The following is a 22,210-nucleotide window of genomic DNA, read 5'->3' as shown; positions in this document are numbered from 1 at the left end:
CAGCAGAGGGAAAATTAGGGAAAGGCCTCTGTGGGGCGGGATCAGGCTTTGTAGCACTGTAGAGAGCTCAAGTCTATGTTACTGCCCAGAGAAGCTGTGGCTGCCCCATCCCTGGAAGTGCTGGAGGCCAGGCTGGACAGGGCTTGGACCAACCTGGATTAGTGGAAGGTGTTCCTGCCCATGGCAGGGAGTTGGAATAAGATGAGCTTTAAGGTCCCTTCCAAGCCAAACCGGTCTGTGATTCTACTGCAGTGCCAGGATTAAGTGCTGCCTTCTTACCCTGGAAGAAAATTGCTACTTTTTTGCTACCAGAAATACTCTGGTGGGGAAGGGGCTGCTGGGCAACCTTTTCTTGACCAAATTCCTGAAGCACTGGGATGTCACATCCTTAGAAGGACTCTGGTAGCAGCATGAAAACATTGGGGTGCCCCAAACACCCACTGATGACCCACGAGTGCTGGTGGAGTCCTGGGGCAGCAGCTCCTTCAGCTCTGCAGCTTTTGCAGGCTTCCAGAAATTTCTGCCAAGTTCAGAATGACACAACAGGCTCTTCCTCAACAGCCCACACAAATAGCAGATAACAAAGGCCAGTTGCCAGAAGCTAAAAGCTAGATTTAAAAAAAAAAAAAAAGGAAAACACAGAAACCTTGCTGAAAAGCAAACAGGAGAGAGTTGCAGCCCTAGGCTCTCGCCTAGAGGCTCTAATGAGAGGGAAACCAAAGAGAAAAATCTATCCAAATCTTGTCATCTGCTCACTGTAAAACTACCATTTCTTGATCAATATAAATTAAATGTATCTTCCTCTTTTCAACACACCTGGTATGAGCAGGTTTTGTCCTGGGAAACCAGACTGGCTCCTCCATCAATCTCCCCTGGCTGCTCTGTCCTGCCCATGCTGCTCCTGCTGCATCCTTAAGGCAAAATGGAATTGATTTTGAGAGGAAAAGCAGAACAAGAACAATTTGCTGGAGATTAATCCCCCTGAAGAAGCAAAGGCCCAGCTCACCCCTCTTGGCTGTGGATGCAGCATCACAGCCCCAGTGTTATCTGCTCAAAGAGGTGATCCTTTAAAAGCAGCTCCAAACGTGGGTGTAAGTGGTGCCACCCCACAAAGGGACTGGGGCAGGTTTGTTCATTTCTGCTCTATCATTAATTAAAGCAATTAGCCTGCTCAGGCTCGGTGGGGTGCACAGCCATCCTGTACCTGATGGGGAGGATATAATCCATTATGGAATATAATCATTATATCAGTACACACTAATTGCTCTGTACATTCTTAGGGGGATGGAGTTGAGGAGGAACCTGAGAGATGGCACAGGCTACACTGAAGCAAAAAGTGACTTTTCATGTCTGAAGCACTGAATTTTTAGCCTTTTATCATTCCCTTCTGGGCCAGAAGATGCTCTCAAGCCTGTATCCTGGGACTCCCTGTGCTGTGTAGCCAGGCAGGGCTGGGACCAAATGGGCTGGGAGTGTCAGGACCCTGAAATCAAACCAATAATCCAACCCAGTCAGGCGGCACAAAAGCAAAGCTTATGCTGGGCATGAAAGCAACCACGTGGCTGTTTTAAACTGCCCGTTGGAATTTGTGCATTCAAAGTCCATCACAGCCTTTAGCCAAATCCTTCCCTGGAAAGCGCTGAGTCAGTATTATCAGCGGGGAAACTGAGGCACAGCTGGAGGAACTCGGTCCCCAGCTGGACCACACATGTGCTTGTGTTGGCCCTTTAACCTCTGGGGCAAATTTTGGAAATAATCTATTTATTTACAGACTTGTGGTGTCAAGGCTTTCCCTGAAAGCCTGTCTGCTTTCCTGGGAGGGTGCATACAGTGTCCATGCCAGTGGCTATGGCAGTGGTCTCCATGGCCTTCTCCTTGGGTCAGCTGGGGACATGGCTCACCTGGAGTGTCCCCATGCTGGGGTGGTCATACCTCACTGAGAAACACACCCCTGAGGGCAGCTCAGCCCTTCTGCTGCCCCATGAGCTGTGCAGGGAGATCGATGTCCTGGGGCAACCCAGGGCAGCCTCCCCTGGCACTGCTTCCTCATCCTGGTGATTAAAGAATAACTCCGGATTAAAAAGGAAAAAAACCAGACTGGGGAGGAATGAACCTCGTTGCTTGGGGAGTTTGTGACAGAACCAGGTTGGCGTGTGGGCTCTCTTCTGCCTTCAATCCCTAAAATGGTTAAAACATCACCCCCCAAAATGTTCTTTCCCATGGCTGCACCTGAACTGCAAGGTTTTACTGCAGCCCTCAGCGTGCTGGGCTGTAAAGAGCCCTGCTCTGGAGCATTATCGAATTTTAGGGGAGAAAAAATGAGCAACATTTTAGGTATAGCAGGTACCAAACTGCCTTTGTGGAGATCCCTTAAGGCTCCGGCATCTCTTCAAGTGTTTTGTTCTCAACCTCCCAATTTCCATTCCAAACAGAAAGAAATTTTCTGTGAAGTTTCTGTTCCTCTTGAACAGATCTGCTTCCTCATACACACACGCATTGCCTTGGCTCTCCCCAAAACACACTCTCACATCCCACAAAACCAGTGGTTTCTGGAGCAGCACCTGATGCTGCCCTGGTACCCAAACACGGAGGAGCTGGTCTGTGGTGTGGGTTGTACTTTGGCCTTGCTGTAAGCTTTTCCTCTGAAATAAAGTGTTCTCTCCCAAAACTGATAAAACCCAGCCAGCTCAGAATCCCACGAATCCGTAATTATTTGTTTTTCATGTTTACCCTCATTTTAAACGCAGCATTGCTAGAAAGGAGAAAGAAACTTCTCCAGAGAAGCTTCTGTTGGGTCACAAGGTGCAGGAAGGACCCCCAACATCCCCCAGAGATCCCAAATCCCCTCCAGGACCCCCAGGGCTTCCAAACTCCTGGGAGAGGAGCCTGGGAATGGCTGGATCCACTCCCAGCCCCAGACTTTGTCAAGGGTTTATGTGAAAAGGACTAGACAGGTGTAGTTAAACCTTTATGGAATTCGTCCCACAGGATTACTGATGGAACACCAGATATATTTCTATAAATACAGATATATTTCTATAAATATAGATACGATTGATTATAATTATGACTAGAGAAAAACAAAAGATACGATTGATTATGATTATCACCAGAGGAAAAAAAAAAAAAAAGGGAAAAAAACCCCAGAAAAACAAAAAAACCCAAAACAAACAAACAAAAACAAAACCAAAAACAAAACAAAACAAAACAAAACAAAACAAAACAACAACAACAACAAAAACAACAACAACAACAACAACAACAAAAACAAAAAAAAAAAAAAAACCAAAACAAACAAAAAAAACCACACACACTTTATTCAGAAATATCTCCCCGGGTTCAGGGCGCTGTTGGCCGGTTGCGCGGCGGGTCCGGGTGTCCTGGCGGGGTGCCCCGTGTCCCCGCGGCGTGTCCCCTGTCCCCGCGGTGACAACGCCGAGCGCTGGCAGGGGCGTGTCGTGCGGGGCACGCCCCCGCTGCCATTGGCCATCTCTGGGCAGGGCGTGTCCGGAGCGGATAAAAGCGCGCTGCGGGGGCGGCTCGGCAGCGCCGCGGCTCAGGCCGTGCGGTGCGAGCGATCGGCGGCCCCAGCGCCGGACCCCCGCCCTCTCCTGCCCTCTCCTGCCCGCCGGAGCCGCCGGACCCGCACACGGCCCAGGTGCGCTGCCGGGAGGGGAGGGAGGAGCTTCCCCCGTGCCTCGGTTTCCCCGCTGAGGGTTCTCGAGGATGGCGCTCGGTGTCCGCCAGATGTTGGCAGCTGGCGCGTTGGACGGCCTGAGCCTTTTTTTTAAAGCTTTCTTGGAGAATAAGGGGTCGGAGTGTGGGGAGAGCCAGCCGATGGCAGGAAGGTGTTTTGTACACGGAAGAGGGAAAAAAAAAAACTTGCCAGTTTTTTCCAGTTCAGAACTGGAGCTGAACCGCATCAAAGGGGAAGGGCGGGCGTGTTTGTCCCGGCTGTGGGTGATGGGGAGGCTGCTGAGAACGGGCTGGGGCTGAAACTTCTTGCAGGAACACCCTCGGTGTGTGCCTCAGTTCAACATTTCTCTGCTCCTTATGCAACTTCCGTCTGGGATTTTGTAACTCCAGATGTTGACCCAAGGAGGGGAGCTCGATTCTTGCAAGAAAAGCTGCGGGAAGGAGGGGTCGGGAAGGGGCTGTGCCAGGCTGTGCTCCGGGCGGGCAGTTGTGGACGGCGGAATTACTTTGGCTTTGTGCGCAGCTCTTGGAGCTCTGTGGATCTAATCCGTGTGCAGTGAGCACCAGCCGCCGTTCCCAGGGCAGGGCTGCACGTCCCTTTCCTCCGGTAGTCACACTGATTCCATTTACACTCCTGCAGCTTTTGGGGGTGCAGGGGCGGGTCAGGGTGGGTGCTGACGGCTGCCTCTGTGCTCCCAGGTTTAGATCTGCACAAGATCCAAGATCAGGAACCATGGCATCCATCCCATCCAGCGGCTCGCTCATGGCCACACACAACTATCGCAGAAGTAAGGGCAGGCTGGGGGCTGGGCTGGGCTTGGGGCCGTGGGTGAGCACGTGGGGGTCCTCTGCCAGGCGTGGGGGGATGTGGCTGGAGCAGAGCTGGAGCTGAGCTCAGGTCTGTGCTTTTGGCTGCAGCCCCATGTAAGAGTTTGGTGGGAAAAGGGGACAGCCAGCAGTGCCTCTGCTGGTGCCCTGACCCTCCTTTGGGGGCCCCCAGCCCAGCTGTACCAGCTGCTGAGGGGGCTCAGATCTCCTTCACTTGGTACTAAGCTTGTAGGGGATGGAGTGGACCATTTCACCTTGCACTGTTGCTTCAGAAATGAGCTGCAAAACCAGTGTGGGCAATGGTTGCTCCTGGTACCTCACCCGGGAGAGAGTTCCTGGTTTAATGCATTGCTTCAACCACAGGGAATTAAAGGATTTCCCCGAGATGAAACAAGCAGCAGGCTTGTAGCTGGTGTCCTAAAAGCACATGGGTTATACACAGGAATTTGCATCCTCTTGGCCTCCAGACATCTGCAGAGGGCTCTCAAAGCCACTAAACTTTGTCCTTGGGGTTGCAGGGTTTTTTCTTAGTGAGGTGTTCAGGTGTTTTTCTGCTCCCTGCAGTTGGAATCTCCCTAGTATTCCCTTCCTAGTGGTTTTTACTGGCCTGGCACTAAACTGGGCAAGTAGTGGAGTTATCAATGAGGCTGAGCTGTGTCACCCAGGCACAGCCTCACCAAGGCTGTGTTTTCCTTCTCATGGCACGACCATGGGTCAGCAGTGGTTCTGATGGCCATGATTGTTCCACAGGGCGCCTGAGCTCCACATCCAGCACCAGCTCCTGCAGCTCAGAGTACTCCGGGGAGGTCATCCCCCATGGCCCAGGTAAGTGTCACCTGTCCTGGCTCATGGACACTCTGCTCCCAGTCCCTCCTTGGGGAATCTTACTGGAGGTGACCCAGTGGGATGAGGGTGGGGTGGCCATGGGCCTGCCCAGGTTGCACTGACCTGAACTCTGCTGTCATACCCTGTTCCTCAGATCTGCCCAAGTCTGACCCCGGCCAGTGGTGGGCCAGCTTCTTCTTTGGGAAGACGACTCACCCAGCCATGACAACGGTGTCAGAGTCCCAGGAGAGGTGAGGTGACACGGGGGTGCACCCATACAGCCCCCAGGACACTTGGGGATATCCCTGCTGCATCCCCCACGGTGCATTCTGACCCCACGGACCATGTGCATGCCCAGGGCTCCCATGCCTTTGCTGCAGCAATAAATGCAGAGCAGTACTGCCACATTTGGGGGTTGGCATGATCGCTGACTCTCTCTCTCTCTGCCATGTGTTGCAGCTTGGGAGCCCTGCGGGTGGCCACAGGACCGATGGCCTGCGGGCTGGTGGCCGCCCCGGGCGCAGGACGGAGGCGCCACGCCAGCGAGTCCAGCGCGGGGCCGTCGGTGTGAGCGGGTCGGCGGCTGCTCCCTCCCACCCCGGCGGGCACAGCCCCTCCCCTGTAGAGTAGCCGGCTGCTCCAAGCCAAAGGTGCTGCTCTCTGATGGAAAAGCGCAGCCACCCCGACGATTCCACTCCAGCCCTTTTTTTCTAACTCTCCCCCAAGTGTAGCGAAGCCCTCTCAAAGCAGACTTGGTAACAGGTTTTTATTACCTTGAACTCGTACAATGGCAACGAATAAACTGGAGCAGCCTTTTAAAGAACGCTGTGGGTTGTTCTTTGTCCGTGGAGTGGGGAACAGAGCAGTGCTGGTGGAGCTGGACAGGACACAGCACAGCTCCTGACCGCAGCAGCAGGATGTGGTGGTGGCAGATATCACACGCCAGCCATGTGTGTTTTGCACGTGAGCAGGATCTGGCTGGGCTGTGGTGGTGTTGCAAACGCCTTCCCTCAACAACTTCTCTCCTTACTTGGCCACACAGCCAGTCCCTGCTGGCACTGAACTTGTTTTGCTCCCTGAACACTCAGCTGCCCTGCACTGCTTTGGTAGCTCGAGGGGTGGACAGAGTGCCAGGGCCTGAGCAGGTGTGGTGGGGCTGGGGGGAAGGATTTGGGTGCACAGTGACCGCTCCATAATGAGGAGAGGCTTGCTCAAGATGTGTGTTTTGTGGGTTGGGAAATCAGGCTGGAGTTCATGGTGTGGATGGCAGCTGAGAGGCTGCACTGGGTTTGCAGCCCTGGGTCCCAGCTGCCCCATGTGTTGCACTGCCCCAAGTGCTGTTTCGCCTCATTTTTGCCTCCAATTAGTCAGTTTGGCTGTTTGATCCTTCTGTGCCCAACCCAATAGCTGGGAAAACAAGAGCCTGCAGGTGCCTGCATGAAGGGAGCGTCTTTGTTCCTGCTGGAGGCAAAAAGAAAAACTTGCAGAGGTTGATTTAAAGGTGCCAAACATTCCTGCTCTGCTTCCAGCCACAGCATGAGGTGCAGGGCTGTCCCTGTGTGCACCAGGGCCTGCAGCCCCCATGGCAGCTGAGGCCATGGGACCCCTGAGCTGTGACTTTGCCTCATGTCCCATGCTGGGCAAAGGGCAGGGAGCAGCTGGAGGCAAGCGGCTGCTCTGCTTTCTGTCTGCTCAGCAGAGGGGCATCCAGGGTCACGACAGCTCTGTTGTTTCTACAGTGAAAAGTGTTGAGTAAGCTTTTCACTGAGCTCTGCTTCCCCAGGCACTGGTCCTTGTCTTGGGGCAGAGTTTGTGTCCCCTGTCCCTCCGAGGGGCCGGGGCAGCACTGGCACCTCTGCTCCCCCTGTGTCAGTGTGTGCATCCAGCAGTCTGGGCACACAACTTGGAGCCCAGAGGCTGCCACATCACCCTGAAGGGGACCCCCATGTCCTTGGCAGTCAGTTGATCTGATGTGACTTCCAGTCAGGCAGCAAACTGCTGTCGTAGGGCTGCACATCCCAGAAAGCACATGGCAGCTTTTGAACTTCACAGAACACAGGAAAATCAAGATAAAATAAACTTCTGAGTAAGGCAAGGCATGGTGGGCTGGCTGGCTGGGACTTGTGGTTGTGGCACCACTCCAGGATCTTCCCAGGCCCCAGCAAAGCCCTTTGGGTGCTGCTCAACCCCAGGATGCCTCAGGCATCTCCTCTGCTGCTTGTTGCCAGCAAAACCCACATATTTTGAAGAGACAAGTACTTTTTTTTCCAAGCCTGGAAATCAGTGTGGACACACAGAGGTAAAGTCAATATTACTGTATTTGCTTGTTTGTCTTGTGATCATGAAAGGACAAACCCAGCAACTGTCCCCAGGCACCCAGGGGAGGTAGTGATAGAGCAAAGGCACCAACCCTACACCCCTGGCTTTCATCTGGGCACATTCTCCAGCCTGACCCAGCTCTAAGTGAGCTGCTCTGTGATTCCTTGAGCACATGGTTGCTCCCCTATCCAGCTTATGGGTGCTGGGTGGAGGTTAATTCATTCCCACATTGCTCCAGGGTGGGCTGGATTTACAGCAGGGACTGCAACATCAGTCAGTGGCTGTCCTTATGCTCATGGCTCCCTGTCCAGTGAAGCAAAACTGCCTGGAAAAACCCGGCTGAATTAAAGGTTGTTTTTCTGAATGTCTGTGAAGTGTCACAGACTCAGGCTCCTTCTCTGCTGGGAGTGAAGATACAGGGAGAGTCCAGATTCCCCCCAGATTTGCTCCTGGGCAGCTTCATGGCATTTCTAAGAGCAAAGCCCTTGGCATTGCTTTTTTTTGCTTGAGATTGAAAGGCTTTTAGGGTCTTTCTTGCCCTTTGACAGCCTTCAGACGTATTTCAGAAAAGCATCTGACAGCCAAACGAATTTATTTTTGTTCTGTTTCCATCTTCACTGCTGTGGGTGTCTCTCTTGTCAAGTAACAAGTGATGAGAGAAAACTCTCATTTCACAATTGTATGGAACAGCCTCAAATTGTGCCAGGAGAGGTTTAGGTTGGATATCAGGGCAAATTGCCACTGAAAGAGGTACCAAGCATGGGCACAGGCTGTCCAGGGCAGTGGAGGCACCATCCCTGGGGGTTTAACAGACCTGTGGATGTGGCGCTTGGGGACATGGCTTAGTGGTGAGCCCTGCAGTGCTGGCGGAATGGTTGGACTCAATGATCTTAGAGAGCTTCTCCAACCTAAGTGATTTTATGATTCCAGCTGGTTTCCTGTGTCTTGTGTCTTGGTGTTGCTGCTGTGGTGGGATAGCAAGGGAAACACTGTGCAGTAGGAGCAAGATAATGAAAGGGGTTCCCCACACACTGCACACCTCCCTAATCAATCCCCTGCTTCCTGCAAGGCTTGATATTGGAGGGGCAAGCACCCATCTCCCATGCCATCAGCTCCACAGGGCCTGATGTCCCCCCTCTGCTCGCTCGATGGTGTTTTAACTGTTGATTAATTCACGTATTTGCTAGAAACTCGCTGGTGTTTTCTGCTCACTCGTCCCTTGCAGCAGCCCTGGTGCCACCCCGCCGCCTCCGGTGAGAAGTATTTCTTTACATTCCCTGCCTCTTGCTGCAGGGGGTTGTTTTGGTTTGCTTTATTTCCCTCCAGCAGCTCTGCTTCCCCCTCACCCATCAAACCTTAAAAATAGAAATGAGCTGTGCAGCTGAAATACATCGCATTAGCCTGAGGCTGCTTCCAAATGCCGCTGGGTCAAGGCTCCCATCCCTGAATCCGCAAAGGGGCACATGCCGGGCTGCAAATGGAGCAGGAGATACCTGTAACAACAGGATTTGCAAACAGGATTGGCATTGCCCACTCCGGAGTGGTTCCGCAGGGACCGGGACCCCACCATTCCTGCCTCTGTGGAGTGTATTTAAGGAAAAGCCTGCTCCAGTTTTTGGGGGAGGGCTGTAGTGCCCAGCCCAGGCTGAGATCTTGGGAGCAGACAGGAAAATTTGGGTGCCACTCCCCCCCAGCCCAAGTTTATCTCCTTTTTAAAAACAAGTAATGACTCTAAGAAATGCCAAAACCCAGCAGACCGTGCTGGAGGGCAAACCCAGGCTGTGGATTGGCTTTTCGTGCAGCAGAGGAGGAGGAGGAGAAGGAGGAAGGAAAACTGCTGTGGGCAGCACCGTGTCATCACATCCTCATATTCCCCCTCCACATCCCCAAGAGGTCACTGTGAGCCGGTTTGGGGCCATGTGCCCTGCCAGCCCTTCTCCAGGTACCCCACCACGGACGGCTCTGCCCCACACCAGCCCCATCGCCCCACGCACCCTTCTCCTCCTGCTTATTTTTGAGCTCCATCTGGTGGCAGCGAGACCTGCAACTTTACTGTCGTTATTGCTGTTTGAGCAGCCTGATCTAGTGGGAAGTGTCCCTGCTTGTGGCAGAGGGGCTGGAACAAGGTGAGCTCGAAGGTGCCTTCCAAGCCCCATTCTGTGATTCTGTGGTGCAGCAGCCCCCGCATGTCCCTGCCCTTCCTCAGTGTGCCATAACCCTTCACCTGCTGCACGTGGCTTCAGGCTTTACGTTCCTGCAGGAGAGAACCTGGGCTGTACACAGGTGTGCTCTCTGCTAAGGTGTTTGATCAGGCTGCAAAATGTTTGTGCAAGGAGTGGATTTCCTCTTGCAGCCACGTCCAAACTCAACCTGTTGCTTTTTCCGTCTGGGAATGCTCTAACCAGGAGCTGCTGCCTTCCCAGGACAGGGCTGCAGCTCTCTGGACATGAACAGAGCAGGCTTCATCCCACCCCTAAACCACATTCCTGCCTCCCCTTTCCAGGCCCCTCGTGCTTGGAGACTTGCTCAGCCAAGAGCCAGACTTGTTTCTGCTGTTCTGCACAGCACAGACGCTGCCCAGGCGTGGGGAGTGTTGCATAAACTTTATTAACTTTATAAATTCCAACGTGGCTGTTGGCTCAGTCCCACTGGTCACCTGCAAAAGGGCAAAATGGGCTTGTCAGGAGGAATTCTAAACCTCTGCCAATTGCCTTTCACCCACAGCCTGTCTGCTCTTGCCATCAGTGCCACAGTTGTGTTGGCCTGGGCCTGCCTGCACCAGCCTGGATCATCAGCATTGCTCCAATTCCTGCTTTTCCGTGTGTCCTTCCACTGCTGCCAAGGACAGTCCAGCCTCTGGGAGTGTTTATGGGCAGGGGGCAACAGGGACTTGGCTGCAGCAAACTCTGTCCTGGCTTGGGAGGGACCAGAGTCTCATGGTCCCCCTGCAACGCCATATCCTGGGATAAGGGAGGAGCTGGGGGACGTGGGAGTATCTCTGGGCTTGTCCTGTGGGTGGGTCAAAGAGCAAAGCAGGGTGATGCAGGGTTTTACCTTTGCTGCCTGCACTGGCATAAGGAGGCATTCAATATTAGAACACATTAGACATTCTGTTTTTTTGGAATAACCACACGAGGGTGAGTGAGACAAGGTTCCAGAGGGGAGCAGCCCAGTCAGGATGTGACTGTGCAGAGTCCTCGGGGCATGTGGGGCTGCCTGGGAAAGGGGTGGCAGAGGCACATAGGGGTGCTTGGGTGAACAGAGTCCAAAGGGACACAAGAATGGTTTTATCTGTGGTTGCAAGAGTGGGACTGGCTGGAAATCAGTGTTTCCCTGAACCTATCCTTGGTGGGTTCCTTGAAACCATCCCTGGAAGTGTTCACATCCAGGCTGGACAGGGCTTGGAGCAAGCTGCTCTAGTGGAAGGAGTCCCTGTTCATGCCAGGGGGTTTGGAACAAGATGAGCTTTAGGGCCATTCCAACCCAAGCCATTCCCCAATTCCTGGGAGGGAGTGGAGCAGCGTGCTGTGGGAGGAGCATCCAGCAACACCCTGCAAGGACTCCTGCGGGTGGATGCACACACATTTATTGATAAATACACCCAACACACACTACAAGATAAATCGAGCAGAGCCACAACTGAACATGAACTGCAAACCTTCACGTTCATGTGGGGAGCAGCAGGGATCTCCCACCCTACTGAGTGAACAAAGATGTAAACTTTGAGTGATGCCTCCATGGGGCTTCTCCAAACTGTCACACAGCCAAGTGCTGGCAGTGAGTTCTCCACAACTTGTTGCTTTCTCCCTTGGCCACCTCCCTGCACCCTGGCTGTGAGGGAGCACAGGCTGTTTTCTGGGGGGATGTGCTTTCCTCATAGGCATGTCAGAGGGCAAACCAGAAGGAAGGAACTTCTTGGCAAGAGCTGGCCTGGAGGGGCTTGTGCGGGAAGGGATCCCTCAGGAGAGGGAGCTGAGCAGCCGCCTGTAGATGAAGCCCAGCTTCTCCCTCAGGGCCAGGAAGGTGGGACGCTCCTCCGTGTTGCCACTCCAGCACTCCAGCATGATGCTGTAGATCTCGGGGGGGCAGGGGCTGGGCCGGGGGAGGCGGTAGCCCCTGGTGATTTGCCGTACGGTTTCTTGGTTTGTCATTCCTGTGAGGAAGGAAAAGATGCCCCTGAGTCTGATGTCCCCAAAGGATGCCCTGAAGGGACACCTGCAGTGGGCAAGGTGTCACTGGTGGGGCAGTGTGTCTCTGTCCAAGGGGTGTTAGGAAGGAGGATCTGAGGGATCCAGACCAACCTCCTGCCCCTGGCTCCTGCACCCACCCTGCAACCACTGCATATCCCTCTAAGCCATCCCCTAGTTGGACAATAACCTGCTCATGCTCCAGGAGCTGCTTCCATATCCCTTAGGGAAGGGACAATACAACAATTCATGACTCTCAGGCTTTTGGGGACCATGGGCAAGCTGCCCAGCAGGTGGATGGAGGCACAAGAGTGGGGCAGCAGCCCTACCTTCATATGGGATCTGCCCATACGTGAAGACTTCGTAGAGCAGAATCCCATAGGACCAGACATCGGACTTGAGGGAGTAGGTGCGGTAGTTGGCTGCCTCTGGGGCTGTCCACTTCACTGGGATTTTAGTGCTGCTGCTGGTGGAATAAATGTCATCCTAGAAAGTGAAGGGAGACAGGACATGAGAGGTGGGGTGATCAACACTGACACGGCTTTTGGGGAAAGTGGACAGCAGGGAATGGCTCCATCATGGGACAGTTTTATGAGTTCAAGTGGTGGCAGGGAGGGACCACAGCATCCCCTGAACTGACCTTGAGGAGCCGGGCAAGTCCGAAATCAGCGATTTTGCAGGTGAGTTCCTCTCCAACCAGGATGTTTCTGGCTGCCAGATCCCGGTGGACAATGTGCTTCTCCTCCAGATACCTCATCCCATCTGCCACTTGGCAGGAAATGTTGAGCAGGTGGGAGGTGCCCAGGGACTTCCCTTCAGGACCTGTCAATCCAGACAATCCAAGCATTGAGAGGAGCAATGTACCGACATCTGTTTCGAGTGTTCTGGTTTGGAAGGAGACCCTGTGCTGGCAGTGTGATACATGGGGAACATGTAAAACCTCAGATTTGTCCTCCTGCCTATCTGTCCTGGTTGTGCTGTGTGGAAAGTTCAGCACAGCCGTGTGCTCCTCAGGCATGGGACAAGGGTGGGCTCTGAAGACCACTGAGGTCACAGATATCCATAACTTGTTCAAAGCCAAAGCTGACCTTCTGCTATGCAAATCTCCCTGAAGGCCTCTCATCCTGTTGTACCTGTGAGCTCCAGCCCCTCAGGCACCAAATGCTGCTGGAGCCCCAGTCAGAAGCAAGGTCAGTGTGGGTGGCAGGGGAAGTAGCCTGTAGGAAAACAGGTCTTGGTGGAAGAGGTTTATTTTGTTTACTTTCAAGACCAATTGTGCTGGGTCAGGAAAAGGAAGGCCAAGAAAATTAAACTGGATGATGAGTGGTCCATGACACGTTATGGGCTCTGCACACAAACGAACCCATGGGGAGGTTTGGGTGTTCCATTCCTAAAGAAGGTGGAGCTGCCCAAACAAGGCAGTGTGGTTCTGTGCACTGGTGAGCGCTGGCAGACCACGGGTAGGTGGTGGAGGGATGAAGGTCCCTACCAACAGGCTTGGGCTCCCAGGGGTTAATACAGACCCACGTGGACACCCAAAGGATCATGCCTGACTTTGTGATCCCAAGACCATCTCCACCAACTGCCCATGGATAGCTCTGCGTTACCACTGACCAAACAGGACAGGAACCAGGCTGGCACTCTCTTAGGACCCCCTTTCAGATCCATAGGGCCACTCTGAGGCATGGGAAGCAGTGACCCAGGATGCCCCACCCCATGGGGCCAGCGCAGCACTCACTGTTGAGGTAGCTGTGGAGGTTGCCTTTGCGCATGAGCTCGGTGATGATGTACACGGGCTCCTCCAGGGAGCACACGGCGTGCAGCTGGATCAGCTTCTCATGCCTCAGGCGCTTCAGGTTCTGAATCTCTTTGGTGAAGTCTTCTGCTTTCATGTCAGCTGTGGGAGAAAGCCAACACAGCCCTCGCGAGCCACGTTCTCCTGCAGACTTGGGAACCTCAGTGCCAACTGGGATGAGGACCTTTTTTACCTCCTCACAGCCCATCCCTGCTCTCAAAGCTCAGGTCTGCACAACCTGTGTCTCACAGCCAAAGAGATGTGTTCCACTGGGCTTTGGATCCCATTTTCAGGGTCATAGTCCTATTAGGACTTGATGTATTACAAACCCATTTGATTTGATGTGATGTCACTTGTCACACACTGACTGGCTGGAGCCATTTTACAGGGATGCTGCCCAAGCTTAGGTTTGTGCACAGAAATATTCCTGTGGCTCCTAACCAGGTCCTACTGCAGTTTGCCTGATAAAACTGTCACAGTGGCCAAGACGATGAGGAAATAAAGGGAAGGTCAATGATAATGGCAGTGAACGAGAGACTCAGTTGGCTGCTGTTAACATCTGAATCTCCACGTACCTTTAATGATCTTGATGGCCACGGGCACCGTGTTCCTCCACAGCCCTTCCCACACCTCTCCAAAGTAGCCCTCTCCCAGCTTCCTCCGCAGGGTGAACTCCCAGCGCGGGCGCTCCCAGCCGTCCCTCTCGGGGGGAGTCTGCCAGATGGACATGGAACGGCACACTCGGATCACCCAGCCAGGCAGGACCTGCTGCTGGGGCCTGCACCAGCCCTTGGTGCCCACAGAGGAGCAGGACATGGTGCTCCACCAGCCAGGGGCTGAGCCCAAGCACTGCCCTTCCCTCAATGTTCATTGCAGGCACAAAACACATAGGACATCCTCTGCATGAGCCCTGCTGGGACCCCAGGGGTGCAAGGGGCAGAGTTTGGAGACTACATGAAATACCAGCAGTATTCACTTCTCATCAGACCTCAAAAGTCACTTTTCTCCATCTCCACCAATAAATGAAAATGAATGAATTAATATTATTGCATATTATGGCTGATTTAGACCTCAGCTCATTAAGCATTTCTTTTATCCCACACCTTTCAATTTCACTCTTGGATTATTCACATGGTTAATTGCTGTTTCTAAGTCATAATCAGTGGATGGAACTCTAATCAGGAAATGAGTTGGCAATTTGGGATTAATACTGTAATTAGACTTATGACTGCTGCACTAATTGGTATGAAAACTTTATAAAGGCCATGTGCTTTGTCTTATATTCTCAGGAAAAAAATTGCAAGAGCAGGTATTTCCAGAATCCATATTGAGGGGGATTGTAACAACTTGGTTTCGATCTTTGAGATGGACAACACACCTCAGAAAATCCTGTGCATTTTGGCTGGTCAAAAACACATATAAATGCCATACCCAGCCTTAACGTGGCTGATCAAAGGTGAGGCTGGCAGCTATACTAATGGTGGGCTTTAAATTCAGTTTAATAAAGCTCAAACCCCAAACGGACAGAGTTATTATTTCCAGTTTCGCTGGTTTCCCTTTCCCTTTTCCCATCCCGGCAGTGGCGGGGAGCGGGGCTGGGCTGTGCCTGGCATACACACCGCAGGGCTGCAGGGCTGCAGCAGGGGGCTCTGGATGACCTTCCAGTGCTCCGTGTAGAAGGCCAGGAGCTCCTCCATGTTGGGAAAGGGATGTCCCCTCTGGATGTAGAGGCTGCCCCGGGGGCTCTTGCAGATTCGGAAGTGGCTGACCTTGGTGTGGTTACGCACTGTGGGGAAGGCCAGGTTGGGGAAAACTCAACTACTGCAAAGATCCTCAGTCCCTCCCCAGTTCCCTGCTGACTCCATCCTCTCTCCTTTAAAGATTCCGAGACTTTTAATAGAGATAAAGCAACACAACGCTCCCCTGGACTGCTTCATCCCACTCCTCACCTCCCTTCTGCTCCCACCTCCTGGGCCAGAGGACTCCTGGCCGTTGTGAGCCAGGCTCCTTTGGACCACAGGGGTGATCTTTATTATCAGGGATAATAATGAGCTTTATTGTCAGGCATAATTCTGCCATGGATTGCTCAGTGGAGCTGCTCAAAAAGGATAAACCAGGGGCACCTGTGAGTCCCACAGCCCAGAGACTGATGGTGGGATGCAGAGTTTGCCATGAATGTTCCTAGGATTGCTTTTATGAGGAAAAAACCAGATCATAATGGCACTTCCTGGTCCAAAACCCCCTGAATTCAGCACGTGGGAGCAGCCCAGGCCCTGGTAATCAGGAGCGGCAGCATATTTTTAAACAACCCTCAGATGACAAAAGCTGCTGGAATGAAATCCTGGGAGTTAGTGCCATGAAACCATCATTAAGCTGCAGTGAAATGTTTATGGCTTTCATACCCCAGACAGGAGCCACACACTTTCCTTTGCCGCAGTGATTCAACAATCCATCCCTGCTCTGTAAACTTTCCCCTTGCCCTCAGAAAGCAGCCCAATCCCTTCAACAAGGTGCCGAAAAGCATGCTTTAAACTTATCCCTGTTTTTCACCCCATGCTAAGCAAGCCAGGAGCTGCCCCTAAGGAACAGCTTCCTTTCCCTGTGCTAATTTTATCTGGATAATTGCCACAAGGTCACCTGAGAGAGAGTATTCGCCCTTGCTGCTCTCGCTGTCCCGGACGAGGAAGGAGCCGTGCTGGTTGGGAGGCGAGAGGAGGAGTTGTTCTGCCTCATTTCGGCTGATCTTGCTGAAGTACCAGCTGGGGAGCAGAGCAGAGGAGTCAGAGCAGGGCAAGGGGATGTTGCACAGATGGGTCTCCATCCATTTCAGGGAATCCTGAACCTCCTGAGCCAGAGAGGGGGAGCAGCTGCTGGGATCCCACTCTGCTCATTCCTACAGCCACCAAGTGGCCTGGTGGCTAAATGTCTCCAAACCTATAGATGTGGCTGCCTGCACCAGGGCTGTTCCACTGGGTGGGTTTACAGGCACTTGCTGCAGTTTATCGCAGCTCACTGCCTGCAGACCATTTCACAGAATCAGAGAATCCCAGAATTGTTTCAGTTGGAGGGACCCTAAAACTCATGTCATTCAACCCCTCCTGCCATGGTCAGGGTCACCTTTCACTAACCCAGGCTGCTCAAAGCCCCATCCAGCCTGGCACTGAGCACTGCCAGGGATGGGGCATTTCCTCCAGCAGTGTCTGGACACTGCTGTATCAAGCTGTCCAGGTCTCAGCTCCATCCCAAGCCCATGAGGTTTATACTCTTGGGCTGCCAGCCTGTGATAAATAAAGCACCAGCCACCTGGTGCTGTGTGGAAGGTGCTCTGGTGGGGTTGTCCCTGTGTCCTGCCATGACAGCAACATCTGCAGGCACAGGATCCCTTTGCATTTCTTGACCTGCAGCTCGTGGGCAGAGCCAGCTCTGAGCCCATGAGCAAATGGCATCAATGAAAACATCTCTGGCAATTGCCTTTTGCTGCTCCAGCCGTGGCAGTGCTGACTGGAGACTTCACAGCACCGAGGGGGGGGAGGACCCAGCCAAACCCCTTTTCTGTGCCACATCACTGAGATCCATCACTGAATTCCCACAAGGAAAGGCAGGTGGGCTGGCTGGGTCCCGACACAGAGGGATGCACGGGAAAACGCAGCTCCATGCAGCCTAAGGCAGCCAGGACGTGTGAAGCCAAAAGTTTCGTCATTAGCTGGGATCGCCAGCGTCTGAGAAGCCGCGCAGGAAATTATACGTGATGGGGTGAACAAATTAGCACCCAGCTCCGGCCCGCGGCTCCGCGGAGTCTGCGTGCAGCTCACGGCTCGCTCCGGCTGGGAACCGGGCACGTTCCTGCCTCTGCCCTCCCACGCCGTCAACATCGCCCTTGTCCCTGTCCCCAGGATGGGGATGTGGCAGCCCCGGCTGCTCACGGCTGGTGCTCACACAGGTACACACACAGGTACACACACAGGTACAAACACATACAGGTACACATGTACAGACAGGTACTCACTCATGTACACATGTACAGAGACATGTATACACACACATGTGCACACACGTGTGTGTGTGCCACACGCTCCGCTGTAGCCTGTCCAACTGTCCCATGCCATGGGAATAAGGCAGGTAGCCAACCCCGGCCCACACCGCTGTGGTCCCAGCACAGCCCAACAGGACTGGATTTGCCTTTCTCAAATCTCACGGCAGGGAGGGTCTGTCCCATCCCACCTGCACATCGGGGACCCTCCCCGGGCTTCCTCTCCTTTACCCCACTCAGCGCAGGGCGAGCGCCGAGGGGTGTCCTGGGCGCCACACCCGCCCGGCCCCGCACTGCCCGCACTCGGGGTGACTCAGGGCCGGGGACAGAGGGAACAGCAGTGTCTCGGGGCGCTTTGCCCGACGTGTCGGGACCAGGCAGGATGAGCTTCCCGGGCGGCCTTATGCAACGCGGAGTCTGGGCTTTTCCCGGCTGCCAGAGGGCTGAGACATGCCCCGAGCTCCCTGCCGGCAGGGAGGGGCACCCACCGGGGGGAAGCCCCCAGCCTTGGATAAGCAGGATGGCGGCAGCAGCATCAACAGCTGGCCCTACAGAACTCTGGGCTTCCTGGCAGGTATCAACCCCAAAATGCTTCTTCCCGTGCTCCCAAGCCCTTTGGAGCTGGCAGGGCTCAGATACAAGTTCCCCATCTCACTCCCTTCCTTCTGGCTCCGTTTTAACAAGAGGGAGAGCAGCCGGAACAAGCGGGAGCCTTTGCGATGCTGCTCACCATCACACCGCACCCCAGCCCAGCGCCATCCCATCCCGTGCGGGGTCAGCAAGGGGCACCGGCAGCTCTCCCCGCTGGCGCATCCCCCAAACCTCTTCTTTGAGAAGCCCCAAATCGGCTTCCTCTGCCGAACACCTCCACCCCACTGCCACGAGCTGCAGGGGCTGCAGGAGCTGTAGGAACTACAGGGGCTGTAGGGGCTGTAGGAGCTGCAGGGGCTGCAGGGGCTGCAAGAGCTGCAGGAGCTGTAGGAGATGTATGAGCTGCAGGAGCTGCAGGGGCTGTAGGGGCTGTAGGAGCTGCAGGAGCTGTAGGGGTTGTAGGAGCTGCAGGAGCTGTAGGGGCTGTAGGAGCTGCAGGAGCTGTAGGGGCTGTAGGAGCTGCAGGAGCTGTAGGGGTTGTAGGAGCTGCAGGAGCTGCAGAAGCTGCAGGGGCCGCAGGGCAGGGATGCCCAGGGCAGGCAGATCCCCGCTCAGCCCCGCGGATGGCCAGGGCTGCCATCCAGGGCTGTCGCGCTGCCGCTCCCGGCGCGGGGATGCACTGCCCTGGCCCGGCCTCCATCCCCCGTGGAGCACAGCAGCGGATACTTACGGGCGGTGAGCGGAGGTGCCCTGGCTGAGGTTGGCCACGTAGGCGGCAGGGACGTAGCCCATGGCCGGCTCCCCCAGCAGCCGCCGGGCCAGGACATACTCGCCCTCTTCTCTGAGGACGCGCAGTTTGTCCCCCGCGCTTATGCTGAGCTCCTCGGCGCTGCGGGCTGTGAAAGCGTACAAAGCGATACAGAGAGAGGACTTGGGGATGAAGGAAATGGAAGTCGCCTCCGAGTTGAGCGAAACGGAATCAGAGCCAAGATACCCCAGCGAGCAGCTCTCCGTCACGGAGCGGGGACGGAGCTTGTTCCAGAAGGATGTCAGGAAGGTCAGGCGCTTCCTGACGAACTGCTCCATGGCCGGTGATGCGGAGGGTGCGCGGGGCTATGCCACCGCGCTGCGGGAGGCCGGGGGAAGGGGAGATGCGGGGCTGCTGCCGCCGGCCGGGGAGCTCATCCTGCCCGCCCGCGGTACCCGCACGCGTCTGGGCGCTCGCCGGCCCTTCCCGGAGAACTTCCTATTTCTGAAAGTGAAACTGGTTCATCTGGTGAGACGAGTCTGCAGGCGGGACGAGTCTGCAGGCGGGAGTCCCACGCTCAGACCCACGGGCACATCTGGGAGACAGGCACAGCTGGAGCCGGGCTTGCTGCTCTCGAAGAAGAAGAAGAACGGCTGTTGTTTTATTTAATCACTATTTTAAAGTACGCTCTTTGCTTCTTACCAAAGCGCCATAAACACAGCTCTCTGTTCTTCAAGCAGCTCTTGTCACAAGTGGCTGACTCCAGTTAATAGTCTTCATCCCACTTGTGTGGGAGGATATTTTTTTTTCCATAGGACAATAATGTGGGAGAGTTAAAACAGAATCAAGGAAATAACCTTAGAAGAGATCCGAAGAGTTTGGATATTTCTGAGTGGATTTTGTGGGGTTTATAACACGAGATCCTTTCTTCCTTCAGTCTACAGTGACCTCCCAGAGTCACCTCACTTAAACATTTGCCTCCTCACACTAATTCCCTGTTGCAGAGGATTGCTAGGGAATTCACATCCCAGATCCACCAGGATCTTGTGGATCACTCAGCTTCCAGCAGAGATGGATCCTCCTCAGAATCAGGATACCTTCGCCTGATGCAGGGCCTGAATCAGCCTCAGGTGCCTGCATGGCATCCACAGCCGAGTCCTGGAATGCCACCCTCAGCTCTCACTGTGTCAGCACAGCCACACTTCCCCAGCCCTGCTCACACTCAGACACTGGCATGTTCCAACCCCCCTCCCAAATCCCACTACTCACAGCCATCAGAGAGAGGTTACCCCCTCACATCTTCCATGTGCACTTTACGCCACTTGAAGACCACTGCTCCAATGAGAAATCCCTACTCCAACCCCCTAGCCCCCACCTGGACTTTGTCATTTAACTGTTCCATCTAATTAGTGGGAGTTTTGTACCTGACTCAAAATGGAGTGGACTGTGCAACTCCACTCCTGGCCTTGAGCCCATTATTTTGACCCTCCTCTGCTTACAGTTGGTCTGTGTAGCTCATTTTGGGTGTGTAGTAGGGATTTGAAAGAGCCTACCTAAAAAGAAATAAGAAATATTAATTGTAGGAATCTGGGCTGCGAACTGCAACCATGTGGGGTATGAGGAACAAGCTGGACCCACCCTTGGGTCAACAGCTCTAGACATGCTGTGTCCTGCATCCTGGGTGTCCCATAGTGGCCAAAAAAAAATTGTGAAAGGATTTCCTTGTCTGGGTTTTGGACTCAGCAATTTCCTCACCCTGTTCCAGGCAGAGATGGCCAGGGCAGAGGGCAGGAGCACAGAGCACTCCTCAGCATGGCCTCTGCATTCCTGAACTGATGAGAACTGGGAAGAAAGGGAGTCCTTCATAAAATATTCTGCTCCCTCCTCAGCCAAGTAGCACTGAATAAACGGGTAAGTCCCCCATGGTCTGCCCCTGCCCAGCTCACAACCTCACCCCCAGTGCCACACAGGGATGGGCAAAGTTTCTGTGCACTTTTCCCACTGTGCAATGTCTCTGTGAATTTTTCTCACTTCAGCACAAGGAGGGGAACTGAGGATGGAGCACAGAAGGGTTTGCAAACCCAAGGGAAGGGACACCTTCTCTGCTGTCCTTCTGCAGCCCTTGTGACAAGTGTGCTCCTAATGTCACACCCATCAGGAGCAAAAGGGGCTGTCTGGTTGTACCCTGAAAAAAGATCTGATAAGTCCACCATGGAACATTTGTCTCACTGTTTTGAAAGAGGTCTCACTGAACTTCTGGTCTGCAGAAGCAGACTGTGAACTGATTTACCTTTATTGACCTTTGCCAGATTAGACTCTCCAGAGGTACCAGCGATAGATGAGTGAAGCTGATTTCTGACACGCAAGGCTTTGGGTCTTGATTTGCACCTAAATGAAAGAGTACTTCCAAATGACAAACACCCCTGAGGACTAAATACTGCCTCTGAGCTGAGCCTACCAGACATGCAGAGCACAGACTCATCCCTGCAAACCTCTGTCTGCACAGGACACACACACACAAAGCTCAGCCCCATGCCAGGAAAGAGATGATAAATCACAACCTTTTTCTAGTATTTTTTTTATTATTATTTTCCTATTCAGTTCCAGGAGCATCCCTGCTGCTTTGAATCCCTTTTGGTACTATAAAACACCTAAAAAAATAAAGAAGAAAAAGCCTGTTCATAGAAGTTTTTCGTCCTTGTGCTGTGGAAAGAAAGTGGGAGGATGCAGGAAAAGTGATAAAGATAAGGAAGGCACAGATATCTGATGGATCAAGTATTTTCTCTTCAGTCCCTGTGACCACTTACAAGGATGTATTAAAAACCAATCTGTCCAGAGGTTTGGGGTTGTGGTGGGTACACAGGGACCTGACTTCTAGCACCACTAAAGAGCACCTCCAAAGAGCACCAAAACCAGACGAGCTGCCTGCACAGCCCTGGTTTGGACCAGGGAGCCATAAACACAAACAGCACTTTGCATCCACCCGCCTGGCAAACACCACAGCGTGGCCTCCCAGCCTAATTGACAGAAACCAGCAGCTCCCCTCCACTAATGAGAGCGCCCATTACACCTAATTAGCTGAGGCTCTGTTCCATGTCCTGTTACGTTTACACTCAGAATACATCTTCCAGCAAAAAAGCTTTTTTGGAGGGAAAAATAAAAGAAGAGGAGCATAATTCCAATTAATCCCC

At 53.6% G+C, this 22,210-nt stretch overlaps 2 protein-coding genes across 2 annotated transcripts; one reads left to right on the top strand and one right to left on the bottom strand.

Annotated features, from left to right (window-relative positions):
• Window positions 1–3,521: 3,521 nt before the first annotated feature.
• On the top strand, window positions 3,522–6,172 carry PPDPF (pancreatic progenitor cell differentiation and proliferation factor). Its single transcript, XM_066330837.1, has 5 exons — window positions 3,522–3,658; window positions 4,396–4,484; window positions 5,275–5,349; window positions 5,504–5,600; window positions 5,809–6,172. Exons 2-5 carry the CDS (start codon window positions 4,430–4,432, stop codon window positions 5,918–5,920), a joined length of 339 nt encoding a protein of 112 aa, XP_066186934.1. The 5' UTR covers window positions 3,522–3,658; window positions 4,396–4,429; the 3' UTR covers window positions 5,921–6,172.
• A 5,066-nt stretch (window positions 6,173–11,238) lies between these two features.
• Window positions 11,239–19,536, bottom strand: LOC136368550 (tyrosine-protein kinase Srms-like). The gene is made up of 8 exons (XM_066330836.1): window positions 19,002–19,536; window positions 16,288–16,409; window positions 15,270–15,436; window positions 14,226–14,364; window positions 13,594–13,752; window positions 12,496–12,677; window positions 12,185–12,341; window positions 11,239–11,821 (listed from the first exon to the last, which is right to left on the bottom strand). The coding sequence occupies exons 1-8, from the start codon at window positions 19,355–19,357 to the stop codon at window positions 11,628–11,630; spliced, it is 1,476 nt and encodes a 491-aa protein (XP_066186933.1). The 5' UTR covers window positions 19,358–19,536; the 3' UTR covers window positions 11,239–11,627.
• Window positions 19,537–22,210: the final 2,674 nt, after the last annotated feature.

Source organism: Sylvia atricapilla, chromosome 16 (genome assembly GCF_009819655.1).
Source record: "Sylvia atricapilla isolate bSylAtr1 chromosome 16, bSylAtr1.pri, whole genome shotgun sequence".
Taxonomy (NCBI): domain Eukaryota; kingdom Metazoa; phylum Chordata; class Aves; order Passeriformes; family Sylviidae; genus Sylvia; species Sylvia atricapilla.
The sequence above is the reverse complement of the archived record's forward strand: the minus strand, read 5'-3'. Positions and strand labels throughout refer to the sequence as shown.

Bases quoted from the DNA above. Each gene is read 5' to 3' on its own strand.
- PPDPF (XM_066330837.1), top strand. From the start codon at position 4,430: ATGGCATCCATCCCATCCAGCGGCTCGCTCATGGCCACACACAACTAT. The intron at 4,485-5,274 runs GTAAGGGCAGGC...ATTGTTCCACAG, and splicing joins CACACACAACTATCGCAGAA to GGCGCCTGAGCTCCACATCC. The intron at 5,601-5,808 runs GTGAGGTGACAC...CATGTGTTGCAG, and splicing joins GTGTCAGAGTCCCAGGAGAG to CTTGGGAGCCCTGCGGGTGG.
- LOC136368550 (XM_066330836.1), bottom strand. From the start codon at position 19,357: ATGGAGCAGTTCGTCAGGAAGCGCCTGACCTTCCTGACATCCTTCTGG. The intron at 13,753-14,225 runs GTACGTGGAGAT...TTTCTCCCACAG, and splicing joins GGCCATCAAGATCATTAAAG to CTGACATGAAAGCAGAAGAC. The intron at 11,822-12,184 runs GTAGGGCTGCTG...CCTTCCTCACAG, and splicing joins TGGGCAGATCCCATATGAAG to GAATGACAAACCAAGAAACC.